The sequence below is a fragment of the Camarhynchus parvulus genome, chromosome 9 (genome assembly GCF_901933205.1).
Source record: "Camarhynchus parvulus chromosome 9, STF_HiC, whole genome shotgun sequence".
In the NCBI taxonomy this organism is placed as follows: Eukaryota; Metazoa; Chordata; class Aves; order Passeriformes; family Thraupidae; genus Camarhynchus; species Camarhynchus parvulus.
This window is the reverse complement of record NC_044579.1, coordinates 4567133-4580858: the sequence shown is the minus strand read 5'-3', so window position 1 is coordinate 4580858 and position 13726 is coordinate 4567133. Positions and strand designations below refer to the sequence as shown.

Below are 13726 nucleotides of genomic sequence, written 5' to 3'. Positions count from 1 at the left end.
CACTGTGTTCTTTTCATTTACATTGTTTTATTTTTCACTTGAATAAGATTTGCCAAGCAACATGACCAAGATGACTATTTATGCATAGTATGATAGATTTCTATCAGATGTAATATTGACTATACACACACAGAACCATTCACAGCAATTCATGATTTGTGAGAGTCCTGTGAGTTTAATTACTCACAAATGTCAAAGTTACAGAGAGAGAATAATAGATGATCTCCAACTTCACCTCAGTAAATGTCATTGTTATTGAACCAGCATTTGCCATGGTTTGGATTTTTTTTTAATCCCAATTTTGGTGTGATTAAAGGAAAATTATTTTTGTCTATTTTTCATGTCTTTTTTTCCTCCTGCTTTAAGGGCTCTGGTTACCATAAATTTAATTGTCCAGGTCTCAGAATCCTGCAAATTGCTCTAATAGCTTCTCTTTCTACCTCTAAGGACAAAAATATGGAACAACACATTTTTCTTGTCAGCTCTCTGGATTTTTGTAAAGCACCTGGCTGTGGCTATTGACCAAATGAGTAACACTCAGTTGGTCCTTGACACAAAAATACTGACTCCCCCTGTACAACAACTCTGTGCTAAATGCACTTTCTTCCCTTCTGAGCACACTGAAACTCTTCAGCTCAGTACTGTCACTTGTTTCCAAACCCAGTGAAGTGACTTCCCCTTGTGGAGAGAGCTCAGGCTCAGTTTGCCATCTCTGCAGGGCTGGCTTAGAACCAGCTCCTGCCCGTGCCAGGACACCAGCACCTACTGATGGAGCAACTGAACACCAGCACCTTTTGTATTTATTCAGAACAAAAGCATCCATCAGAGGAGAGTCCAAAAGCTCAGCCTGGCTCTCCCTGAGCTCTGCCACTCCTGCAGCCCAGGCTCCCACTGCAGAATGTCTCTGGATCAGCCTCCATCAGCCAAACCAAGTCTTCCCATGAGCTTTCCACCAGTATTTTTTATTTATTTGCTCATTTGTGCCCTATCTCTCCAGCTGGACAGGGAAAGGCCTGAGCTCTGGAGAGCACAGGAGATGGGCTGGGGTGGTTTTATTTTTTTGGGATTTCTGCCTCCTCTGCCCCATGACTGCTTCTCCCAGTGCTGGCTTGGAACATTCATTCAGACCCACAGTGCTCCTCTGGCTTTCATCTGACACACCAAACTAGAAAAGGGCTTAAAGCAGATTTATTAATAACCTCACCTGAGTGCAGTCACACTCAGCATTAGGGTTATTTACAGGGTGATTCAATTCCATCATAATTTACAGGCTTTTATGCCTCAGACAAACACAGACTATAGTAATTTGCCTCTGAATAATAGAATTAGCTTAATTTAATCATGATTAAAGACATAAATTGCTCATGACAAAATTAAACCCAGGGGAGGGGGGGGGTAAGAGCTATACAAGTCACCCCAGTGCACTGAGCTCCCCATTACAGTATGAATACTGGGAATTGTCCTCTGGAAACAGACAACTGGTGCAATTCCTGGAGCGGGCAGAGCCCTCAGACACCCATGAGCACAAAAGATCCTTCAGATTTATATCCCAGTAAAATGAGTTAGTGGCAGCAATCTGCTAAGGGAAAAAATCAGAGGTGCTCCCCTGTGAAATCAGCAGTGTGTTGTGACACAATCTACTTTTCACATTTGGTATTGTTACGTTTGTGTGGCAGTTTGGGATCACATACCTGTGGTTTTTCCATTCCAGATAGAATGTCTTGAACCCTTTTTGTTTCTGAATCAAATTCTGTAAAAGAGAGAATGTGGAAAGAGGAAGAGAAATAAATTACCAAAATGAAACAAGAATTTCAGTTACAGAAATAAAAACAGGGGAAGGAGACAAACATATTACAACATGAGTAGCTGCAGACTGGGCTGTCCCCCTGGCCACCAGGGCTCTGGAGACGACAAGTGTCCTTGTCCCATGCAGGGAAAACCCAGGGGAGCCCCACAGGAGCCTGTGCTGAGCCCCAGCACCCACCCTGCAGCCACCTGCCCTTAAACTGGGTAATGCCCAAGGTTCTTCTGCAGCCACCTTGCAGCTGCAGGCAATGAAGTGATGCCAGCAAATTCCAGAGCCTGAGCAGCAGCAATCCATCCTCCCTGCCTGAGCCTCCTGCAGGGGCTGCACAGAGGCACCCACAGAAAAGCTCCCCCTGAATTAGAGGGATAATTGTGCAGAAGAGGCCATCCTCTGAGCAGTGGAATCAGCCTTTCCCTCATCCTCCCCCCTCAAAACAATCTTGAGGTGAAACATCAGCTCAGAGTAATGAGGTGACACAAAGCAGCTTTATTCCTTTTGGACCACAGCACACAGAGGCCTCACTTTCCACTACAGTATTCTCTAATGGAAAACCAGGAACATATTTTCCTGGGTTCTTTTTTTTTTCTTCTTTAAAATGTTAATGCAAAAAGTTTGCTCACCAAAGCAGAACAACATATCTCACCTAAAGCAAAATGAGCCAGACGTCCTTGGCACAGGAAGCAAAAAACATTAATAAACAGGTGGGATCAGATCAACAGCTTTCACTAATGATTCCCCCAAAACCTGACCTACTTCTCCCAGCCCAAGAATGTGTCTTTATTTTTGTCTGTGACCTGCTTTAAAAAAGTAGATCTTCTTTTTACGAATTCCATGTGCTCGACTGCCAAAAAATAGAATTGGCTGAATGCTGATGGCAGAATTCCAGTGTAAATGCCCATCTCTCCCTGCAAGAATGCACCTTGGTGTGGACTGGGAATGACAGATCTCCTGCTGCACACATTCCTGGATTCCTTTTAGCCTCAGCCACTTGGAAAAGAAAGGAGCAGTAATATTTCAGGAGAAGTTGAGGATAGCAAGGTTGTTGTTTTTCCATAGCAGATAACCCTCAGAGTGTATTATAAAGAGCATAAACTGGCAGGATTGAGCCAGAATATGATAATATTGATTTCAAAATTTCACAGATGGACTAAAATGGCTGAGGAAAAGGCTGAGATGCTGATCCAAGTGAAAATGTCAAAATTTGGGGTGTTTCAGAATGCAGGGTTCCTTTTAGCATCAGTAAAGAAGTTGAACTGTGCCACAAAAGCCTGGAGGCAGATCTGCACAGTGTGGAGATCCTGCAGGCTTATCTCGAAGGGATGCTAATCAGAAGCAGCTTCTGCAGCTCTGACTGTAACAAAAAAGCTGCTACTATTTTATCAAAAGTTTCTGGTTATTATGTCACCCCTAATTACAACCCCCAGAAGCTGAGCGTGAATCACTCTCAACCCCAAATCCCAAACATGTGGACCGCATTTTCTTCCCTCTCTCTGCTTTCTAGCAGGGATGCTCTGTCACACTGAGCAGGAGAGGAAAACAAAGCCTGAAGCCCAAAGAAATCTCATTTCCCTCTTCCATGAGAGGTGATTGCTTTGTACAGTAACTCCCACCCTCTGCAGGTCAGGGCTGAGGGTTCAATCTGCTCCAGGCACAGGAACTGACTCCAAGACTTAAAGGAGATGGGTATGCCCAGCAAATAAATAAAAATTTAATTACTTCAATCAAACTTTTCAATGAAGTGTCCCACTCAGGGAATTTTTTACATCAGTGTCCCAGTTATGTGTCTTGTTCACACAAAGAAGGCTCTGGGTACCAGACACAGAGGCCTTGGGTTATTACAGATATGTGGACATTTATGGGGGCAATATGGACATTTATGAGGGCAATATGGACATTTATGTCACCAAGTGTTTATACAGATAAGCTGGAGGGGGAAGAAGACAATTCTTCTTCAAAGACTTTGGGGAGAGGGAATGGGATACATGTAACAAATAATGCCCTGTGAAAATAAAGCAAATACTACAGGCAGAAAGCAATAAACATCCACAAGTGATGTCTATAATAGCATCAGAGAACAGCACAGGTTGAAAGGGGACCTCAGGAGTGGTTATCAAGAATTACAGTATTTACAGTATTTCAGACACTTAGCTTCCCATTTCAAGAGCCATTTAAAAAAATCTCCGGCTTCTCTGGATGGCTGAGTTCCTTTCTGTAACAAACATGATTATTCACAGTCTCCTGAGCTAGACTAAGCTAAGGAGAAGAGAGACCTGTCCCAAATCCCTCCCTCAGTAAGGAAGTTGCTCTGACCTGCCAATCTCTGAGTACCAAGCTCAACATCTTCCTTCCAAGCCAGCAAAGAGCAGAAATGGAAGACAACAGAGAAGGAAAGAAACCATCTGATATGCTCTATCTGATAACACAGAGTTGCTGGAAAGCCTTTCCTCCTGGCTCTCTGTTGTCACTCAGCAGCCACCAAGGACTATATTCTAAATTAGCTCAATGGAGCATTCAGGGACAAGGAGCATCTGCTGGACATCCCAGATGCAGTGGTGGAAAAGTGGGCAAGAACAGCAGCAAGAAATGGGCGAATCTTGATCTAAAACAGGCAAGTCAGGTTCAAAAAAATTACCTAGAGCTGCTCAGGAAAGGTGGTGGGTGGCTGAGCATGACTCACCTGCCTGGGACTGATTGTCCCTGAATAACAGACAGTGGATTTGCATTTCAGTCTTTGTCCCTTCCTCTTCCTCAGCTGATTGAGCAGTGAGTATCTGACAGGCAGACAGAAAATCTGTGTATCACCCCCAAAGGCTGGGGCTGGCAGGGCAGGCAGCAGGAGCTGCTTTCCTCCTTTTTCACCGGGAACAGGAGCTCAGCCACGTCAAGGAGGAGCCCAACCAACACTTCAGGTCATTGTCCCATTTTAACTTTTCCTCTCAACATCTGCTCCCCACATCTGCCATGGCAAAACTCTTCCTCCTAGGAGGAAGCTGGGGGTGGGGATGAATTCCTCGTGAATGCTCCATGGGGTCCTCTGAGGGACAGTACAAAAATCTGAGTTGCCCTGCTAATCTCACTGTCTGAGAGACATTATAGCACTCCCAGCATTAGGTTCTAATTCCCAGGCTGTGGGTTCTTTGGATCCAGTGTTCCAGATTAATCTTTTATTGCAGAAAAGCCAGCTGAACGACCTGGACCACATCAAGTTCCTCTCTTTTTTTTCAGAATTTTGAATAATAAACAAAATTCTATGGATACAACCAGGATTAAATGCCCCTAAAAGCTAAACACTTTCTCAGCAGCTGTTTGGTGCTAACAGGGTTTCAGTGTCAAGCCTTGCTGAACTAAAGCCTTTTATTCTATGCTTCTGTTAGCCTGTGTCTATGTTCCTTTCTGCACGTACAGCACAAATATAATTTTCAGAGCTTTCCAACCATACTTTCAAACACCAAACCCAGCTTTAAAAAACAGGGGAAAAAAATGTCAGTTCAAGGTAAGTTTGAAGTTTCCATCAATAGTTTACATGTTTGCATGAACAGCAGCTGTGTATGTAAATGGTTTGAAATAGCTAAAAGCTCTAAACTAATTAAGATTTTCCCATTGCAAATACACATTTTAGGTTTGTTCTGCATTCTTTCCTTCGAAGAGAGGAAAAGGTCCAGCTCAAGACTTAGCTTCTGGCCACAGAAAGTATTTACTGTTTCAACAGCCTTTCCATTCCAAGGGAATGACATCAGCACCAGCACTTTGCAAACTCTGAGTCTAATTCTCAAGCAGAGCTCCATGCTCACAGATATGCCAGTCATAACATGACATGCTTTCTCAGAATTTGTTCCAGATTTATCGGGGCTGTGACCGGCTTTAGCGCTGGGAAAGATCTTTCATCAGTCACGTACAGCACAACCTACAGCCCCCGAGAAAATGAGCTCTTCAAACACAGCCCAGCTCCTTTGTGAGCTGCCTGCCCGTGTCAAAGCTTAAGGCACCAAGAAGAACACATCCAGACTTCCAGGGAATTGCAGAAATGTAAGTTAATAAGCTCCTTGCACAAGAACAAACCTAACGCTGCGGATGTCACGCAGCAGCTGAGTCACAGGACCAGAGGGGATGTGACACAGCCACAGAGTCCATCCTCCTACACTGAGACACGATCATCTACACCCAAACCGCTTCTCTGAGATGAGAATTAAAGAAATTAAATAAATGACCTCCTGCCCCATGATCACGGTCATCTCCAAACTTCTCAGCTAGGAGAACTACCACAGCATCTAACTCTTCATCTCAGGGAAGATCATCTCAGCTCTCCCTGCTGCATCTGAAACTTATTCCTTCTTTCCTGCACATCTGCCTCAGGAGAGTTCATCACCCCTTCCTTTGCTGCCACCTTTCATATACTTGCAGGAATTTCTTCCTTTAACAAAAACAAGCTCATTTCTCCATACTTGTCTGTAAAGGACCCCGCCTGCTGCTGTCTTCTGTTTTTTAAATTAGTTTCCATCCTTCTGAGGATGTGGCACATCCCTGCCCAGCTGAGATCCTGGCAGCACCAGAACTAAGGACTCATTTACAGAGCTTGCTTAGAAGAGCTTGCTTGTACTCTTCTCTTTGTCTACAGAATAACTTGATTCTTGGGGTTTGTAACTCCTATTCCTCCCAGAATTAAAAAAAATAATTAAAAATTAAAACACCTAATTAAAAAACTAGCTAGTTGTCTGAGAACAACTAGCTGCAGTGCAGTAGATGGCTCTTGCCTTGATCAAACTTTTTCTTTGAAGGCCATTACAGAGCTCTCCTCCTGTCTGGCCATCATTCCCTGACCCATCAAGCACTCTCAACCCCATCAGAGCCTGATATGGACTATAATTTAATAAGCCTCAATCCTTATTCCATCCTTCAAGCCCTTAATGAAAATATTGAATAAAATTAGAGCTAGGACAAATTCCTGCCTAATGCAGTTTGGTGCAGCTCTCCAGTCTGTCAGGGAGGCAGCCCAGGACAGGGCAGGGTCACGGATAAACTGCCAGGCTACAGATGTGACACTGGGAAGGGCAAATCCAGTGTCACACTGAACACACAGGGCTTTAAAAAGCCCTTTCCAGCTGGACAGAACAGGGAGCCCTTCAGAATAAAAAACTTGTGAAAAAAAATATTTCCATTCAAAGCAGTCAATCACACCATGTGAACCTGTAATACACCAAGGAAAATTATTAATTAAGCCTGGATGAGATTTCTAAATGTTAAATATTTCAAATTTCTGTTCATTACATGAAAGCTAATAAAAAACATCAATGATAAAACACAACTATGGCTCCCCAGACAAAGGTAGAGAGATTGATGTTATCCAACTTTAGATACAATTGTTAAAACGTGTTCTAATTCTTCAAAAATTGCCATGCATGAGTGTATCACAATTTTTCCATTTCTAAGTGATTTCCCACTGTTGCTATCTGATTTCTCCTGCTAACATACATTTATTAATGTCTAGGGGCTTATCCTTCATTCTTTATCCTTAAAGACCAAACTATATATAGATAGAAAAAAAAAAGAAAGGAAGAAAAACAAGCAAACAAACAACAACAACAAACCAACAAAACACAAAAAAAAAAAAAAAAAAAAAAAACACCAAAAAGGGCAAAAAACCCCCACAACAACAGCAAGCCACAATTTCAGATCTAAAATCAGAAAAATCAAATCTCTAGTCATCCTGATTCACTGATTCAATAAAGCAAAGGATGACTGAAGTGCTTTGCCTCTGTGATTTAGGTAGGAATTTAATTCCTTGAGAGACGTCCTGGCCACAGCCCATATCTATTGACCTGCTGGTTTCACCTGGACTGCTTCAGTATCCTATTGTCCAAGGGACAGGATATTCCAAAATACCTGGAGTGCAAATTCACAGCTCATCCTTCTCTAACCAAAGGCACTTCCTATCACATGGATCAGGATCAGATGTGGGAGCATTCAGATGTACACAGTGAAGTCACCTGGGCTAAAAAGTGTTTTAAAAATAAATGTAAGGGCATCTGATCCTCCCTGCCCCCTGTTATTGTTTGGATCTCTGTTTTTCTTTGGGATGGAGGAAGGAAAATAAGATCAGTAGCAACCAGCAAGGGAAATAAAAGGCTGGATGCAAGGGACAAATGGAGGGTAAGTGACACGTTGGGTTTGTTTTTCTCTGCTTCTTCACTGCTACTGCTGGAAGACAGCAAAAACAACTCCTACTTTACTGGCTGGAGATCTGAGTGAATTCCTACTGTGAACAGGCAGTTGGTCCATTAGAAGGCAGAAAAGGCTTTCTTAGTAAAATACAGCAGCCCCCCATCTCCTCCACATCCATGTGCCATGGTGAGCGAGCGCTTTGTACATCTCCCAAAGCAGATAACAGAGGCAGGGCACTGGGGATGGCTGCAGCTGGCTGGGCTTGAAGGAACACCAAACCAAACAATGACATAACCCACAGAAACAGAGGAAGCCCAAGCTGAATCTGCTGAACAACAAACCACTTACACACAGGACCTCCTCTTGGAGTGCTCTCTTTTCATCATTGACCTGCTTTAGCTTCTTTTCTCTGTCAAAATATTTTTTCTTTTTATTTTCAGCAGCTTCCCTTCTGCTATGCTGTTAAAGCAGCTGGCATGCTATGTGGGGCTGGGAAGACAATAAAAGCTTTGCAGATAAACCAAGCAGTGCCCACCCCTCCATCTTTTGGTCAAGTATTCGACAAAGAGACTGAAAGTCCCTCCTAAAACTTCCCTGGAGCTCCTGACTCCCACTTTCCAGGTAGAAGGCTGATGTTTTGTTCTCACTACAAACTTGGCCACTACAATCTTTTCCCAGGAACAATGATGTTCTCCACACTCCTCAGAATTCTGTACAATAGTTGGGATGCATGGAATTTCCTTAGGCTTAATTCCTTCCATTTATTTCTGTGCTGCTTTATGCTTTGTCCCTCTCATTTCTCCTCGTTCCCTGTGACTTTCCATACTCAAGGGTTGTTCTCCAGGCTGAGGAACCCAGTGGTTACTCAGGAAGGGATGTGACTTCTGCAAAGCTGCACCTTGCTGTCAGCAGCACCCCAGGCTGCCCCAGGTGACATGGCCAGAAAAACTCCACAGGCTTCCCCAGCTCAAAGCAGGAGCAGGGGTTGGTCAGCAGCATGGCTGAGATACCCATGCGTCTTAAAATATGAAACTGGCTCAAAAGGATGTCTGACACCAGCCATGAAATGACACCACCTGGTATTTACAGAGAGATTTCCCCTCAAAAGAAAAGGTTCCCTTCAGTCCTGGCACCTGACTGTCAGAGCCAGGCAAAGCAGGAGCCTGAGCACCATGAACACACAGCAACGGAGGCTCACCACTCCTCCTTGCACTGACAAAAAGCACAAGTCTGACAGCACCAAGGATTGGTCTTCTCTTCCCAGCTGGGTCACTGAGAGCTCCTCTGCATCCCACCACAGGTGTGGCTTTGTCACTCCTGAGTGTCCCTGCTGGGACAGCCACAGCACGTCCTGCTGGGGCAGAGGTGAGCCCTGCAAGAACTGAGGTGGAAAGCACAGTCCCTAAAGAACACAGAGGGACAAGTCTCCACTGTGCCATTTTAAAGTGCCTTTTAAAATCCTGCCCCATGCCAGTGAGGAAATATTTTCCTCTGCAATACCATCTCCAGTGTAAGGGGACAATGGCACCAGTATTGAACACAAAACAAAACTTACTTCTTCTTGATGTTCAAAAATATGACCATAGGCAATTCTGGCCATAAAACCTTTTGCTAATCTGCCTTTTACACAATAAGAGCATTTTCCTGATCAAACACAAAACTAGCAAAATAACCTGCAGAACTGCATATTTGCACAGAAAAACAATCACACAGCACAGCCAAAACAGACTCCATAGGAGTTCCAAACTTGCTGGGGATTAAACAGAGCTCCTCAGCCAAAATTAACAACTTCCCTTGGCAGTGAACCTCATAAAGGCACTGAGTTTGCTGCAACAATAGGAAGGCAGCAGAGCACTTCCCCAGTGCAGAGGTACAGCAGAACCCATCACAAACTAAAAAAAATTTAAGAAAATAACTGCAGGCCAAATTTTGCCCTCAGTCACAGCTCCTCAACCTTGCTGGAATCAAAGAAGAAATGCCTTCTTTAGATTTCATGGTGGGCAATGCAAAGTGCTGTGGGATGCTGGGTTTGAGCAATAACCACTATTTCAGTCTCAGGAACAGTCAGAGCAAAGCAAACTATTCATCCTCTGTGAGAAAGTAAGCAGGGAAAACTTGCCCTAAAACTGGATAAAAGTAGAAAGTGTGTAATCTTTTACTGTTCTTGGTTTTTGTCTAAGCATTTACATTGAAGCAGAAATTTTATTTCCATGCACTACTTACACTACTTGCACAACTTTAAAAGATGTTAGATTCCACAGGAATAAAAGTTGGGTTTTTTTTGTTGGTTTTTTTTTTAAATACAACTATTCCAAATCATGGTGCTAGAAAGGCAAATATTTTTCATGAAGCCTGCACTGGGATTTTTCAGTGGCAACCTAGTGAGGGGCTGCAGTTACTACATTCTTTAAATGAACCCCAATCTAAGCTCTTCTGTCACCAATGTAAATTACTGACCTATTTTTCCAGATGAGAAGTATGATACAATGAAATTGCAATGAGTGGTGGAGGAGCTCACAGTAATCCCAGAAACCAAATAACATCTTTCTCTTTCCACTCAGCCCAGGTACCACAGCTCAGAGATGGGGGAAGGCAAAGAGCTTCCCCTCCCTTCTTTAAATCAACCCAAACACCTCCAGATTGACAGCAGAGCAGAAATAAATTATCTTCCCCATGACAGATGACAGTCAACTGACTCAAGCAATCCCAGCCTAAATTGTTTTGCAGTCATGTCTGAAGGATGAACTATGACTATATGAGCTAGAAAGATATTAAACAGAATGTTTAATAAAGACTGGGGGCTAAATTTATAAAATGCAGAAGTCAAAAAGGCTGATGTAATCTTATCTGTGCCCTCTCACGCCTGAGATGGGAAGAATGAGTTCAAGAATGTTCAAAAAACCTGATCTATAATGTCTGTACCAACTTCCTACTAGTGAGCTGAAAGAAGCGCATGGGCAATTAGCAGTCCTGTATGGGACAAGGCCAAAATGTGATCTTGGATATTGGCATAATCAGTTTCACCACTAAGAAACCTTCCAAATATTTAAAATATTTCACAGAAATATCCACCTGATTACCGCTTGCTGGGGAGGATTCAACAAAGCTACAGGAATTTCAGCTCATTCTGGATTTCATTGCTGAGATGAAATTCAGGGACAAGTCACATGAACTGCAGTAAATCAAAGCAGCTGCTTCTAAGCACAGCTCCTTAGAGCGGAAAAGAAAAACAAGAAAAAAAAAACCAACACAAAAACCAAACTCAAGCTTCAGGACAACATCTTTTATAATAAACCTTGGAGAAAATTGAAATGGCTGCTTCATTTTAGAACAGTTTAACCTTTCTGTTAACTGCAACACTGAAAGCATCACCCTGCATAAGATTCCTCCTCCCCTTAAAAGCAAATATACTGAAGATCTCAAAAACTTCAGAAATTAAATTCCACCCTTCCTCAGGAAAGGAGGAGTAACTGATGGGGTTTGAAGCACAGCCTAAGAGAGTTCAGTAAACAAATCCCATTAACTTCAGGGGGACATGAAATCTCATTTCACCACCTTTGCAAATCCAGCTGGAAACACAGACGGACATTGTTCAGAACATCTGGCTATACAAATAAGTGTTGTTCATTAAATCATTAGACTTAAACACATTTTGTTTTTTATAGTCTGGAGGGAGGAAATGTTCTACCTCTTCCCTATAAATACCCTCTCCCTTTTGGCTCCATGTCCCAGATATTGCCAAATAAGGGAAACACAGTTCCCTTCCTTTGTCGGTGGTCCATGTTATCTCCTCCTAACTGGTCAGGATACACTGCTTATCTTGCTCTGAAGCTCTCAGATCTTGGTGTAACTCTTCTCCCTGTCACAGGCATTTAATCAGTGAGCATTTAAGCAGGATGAAAATGTACTTTGTGCAAATTTTTTTTTTCTGTTGGGTGGGTATCCATAAATTATGTAAACTCCTAGGAAAAAGGTTCAGATTTCACTCTTCTGGATTTGACTGTCAGTTGCAGCAGAAGCTGCAAATTCCTGAGATAATATGAAGATCCTCTGGGGGAAGAGGTTGTGCCTTACATCATTCAGCACTGACTTCCTGATAAATGATGGAGCAGGCAGTTTAGCCAGCTCGCCCTGCCAAGGAGATCCTGCTGGCAAAACGAGGCAAGGGAGGGATAAAGCAGATGGGAATAAAAATATGAGAGCCTACAGAAACTGATCAGGATTGGGAAAAACAGCTTTGAGGTAAAACACCAGCAGCCACTGCCGAAAGGGTTTATGAGCCCTAATAAGGTCAAACATGAGCCCTGGAGCCAGATTCCCTCACTCTTTACTAGATATGCCCTACATGTTGTTCCTCAGTGGACTTTAAGCTGTGTCTCCTGTGGCTGGCACACTTAGGAAGATTGGGGAGCTTCTAATGAGATTTTTTTTGTCACAGCTGCTGTGATGAGACTGAAAAATATCACCAGAACTGTGGTGACCCATTGTGCCCCATGGATAGCTCAGAGCCACGGATGCCCCAGAGGCATGGATGCCCTGACCACCAGTTCTCATAACCATGCTGGATCATTTGTATCCACACTGCCCTGGTGTTCTCTTTGCATTTTCAGGTGCAAAAAGTCTGAACAAAACCAAGTTTGAGGCATTTCCACTCGCCTTTAAAAACAGCTGACATTGAAGATGGGAGAATATTGTGCAATTAAATTAGGAGATGCTCCCACTCAGCTGATGAAGAGAATCCCTTATCTACAACTTCTGGTGCCAAAGTAATGAAGCTGGTTCTTTAGTCTTTCAAGATAAGTGCATAAAAATAGAGTGTATCTCCTCTCTCCCTGTGCCAGCCCTTCCCAGCTTGCAGAGCTCTGTGCTGTGAAAGAAGGGAGGACTGCCATTGCATTCAGGCTTCCCATAAACTTTGGGATTGTTCCTGCAGCGTGCAAACAACAGGAGAATACCTCCCTGTTTGTGACAGGTCACATGCAGACAAGATTTCACAGGCTGGCAAATTCCTGGAAATTATCTGCACACAGACAACTTCTGGGAAAGAGCTGGTCAAGATGCCTGAGAAAGAAGAACCCCCAGGCAGCTCAAAGCAGAACCCTGCTGGGTTTGGAACTGGGCAAAGCTGTGGCAGAGGCAGGGAGGGCACTGGGCATGGACTTGCTTTCCAGCACCATCTGTGATATTTAGCTTTTACCCTTCTCCATCAAAGCCCCCATGATTTAAGTTAAGCTTCAAGACAGAAGAGGAAACAGATTTGTTTCTATCTCTCAACAGAGTGTATTTCAGCCATGCTGGATAAACATTTTAGCCATTCTTTCTGCTGAAGAAAAGTCACAAATTAAGCCTGATCTGGATAAATTCTTGCAGGCACACAGAACTTGGGAATGTACTCTACCTGAACCCTGCAGTGTGTTTCTAATACAGCCATCAGTCTATATAAAGTTCACTTAAGTGGTTATTTCATGTGACTATTAGGCAAAAATATTATTTGGTGAGAATCTGTGTGGCCCAGCTAATAGAGCTCAAGCTGGTACACAACGGTGTATCTGACACTCATAATCACTTTGTTTACTGCCTGAACAAGCAGTTCACAGCCAATTATTTTAGAGAAAATACCAAAGATAAAGACTGTTGAAGAAACAGGCATATTTCCAAATGGAAACAAACACAAGCACAAGCTCAGTCATGATGTGGGAGATAAGGTCAAGGCATGAGAATATCACACTGGAAATTCTGGGTGTCACAAATGAACACTGG

At 43.2% G+C, this 13726-nt stretch overlaps 1 protein-coding gene across 1 annotated transcript in view; it reads right to left on the bottom strand.

The window, feature by feature from the left end:
• Window positions 1-13726, bottom strand: part of FNDC3B (fibronectin type III domain containing 3B) — a 185220-nt gene that overhangs the window by 64903 nt on the left and 106591 nt on the right. Inside the window, exon 7 of the mRNA XM_030954819.1 lies at window positions 1692-1750. Within this exon, the coding sequence (XP_030810679.1) occupies window positions 1692-1750 (59 nt within the window). The remainder of the gene's footprint in view (window positions 1-1691; window positions 1751-13726) is intronic.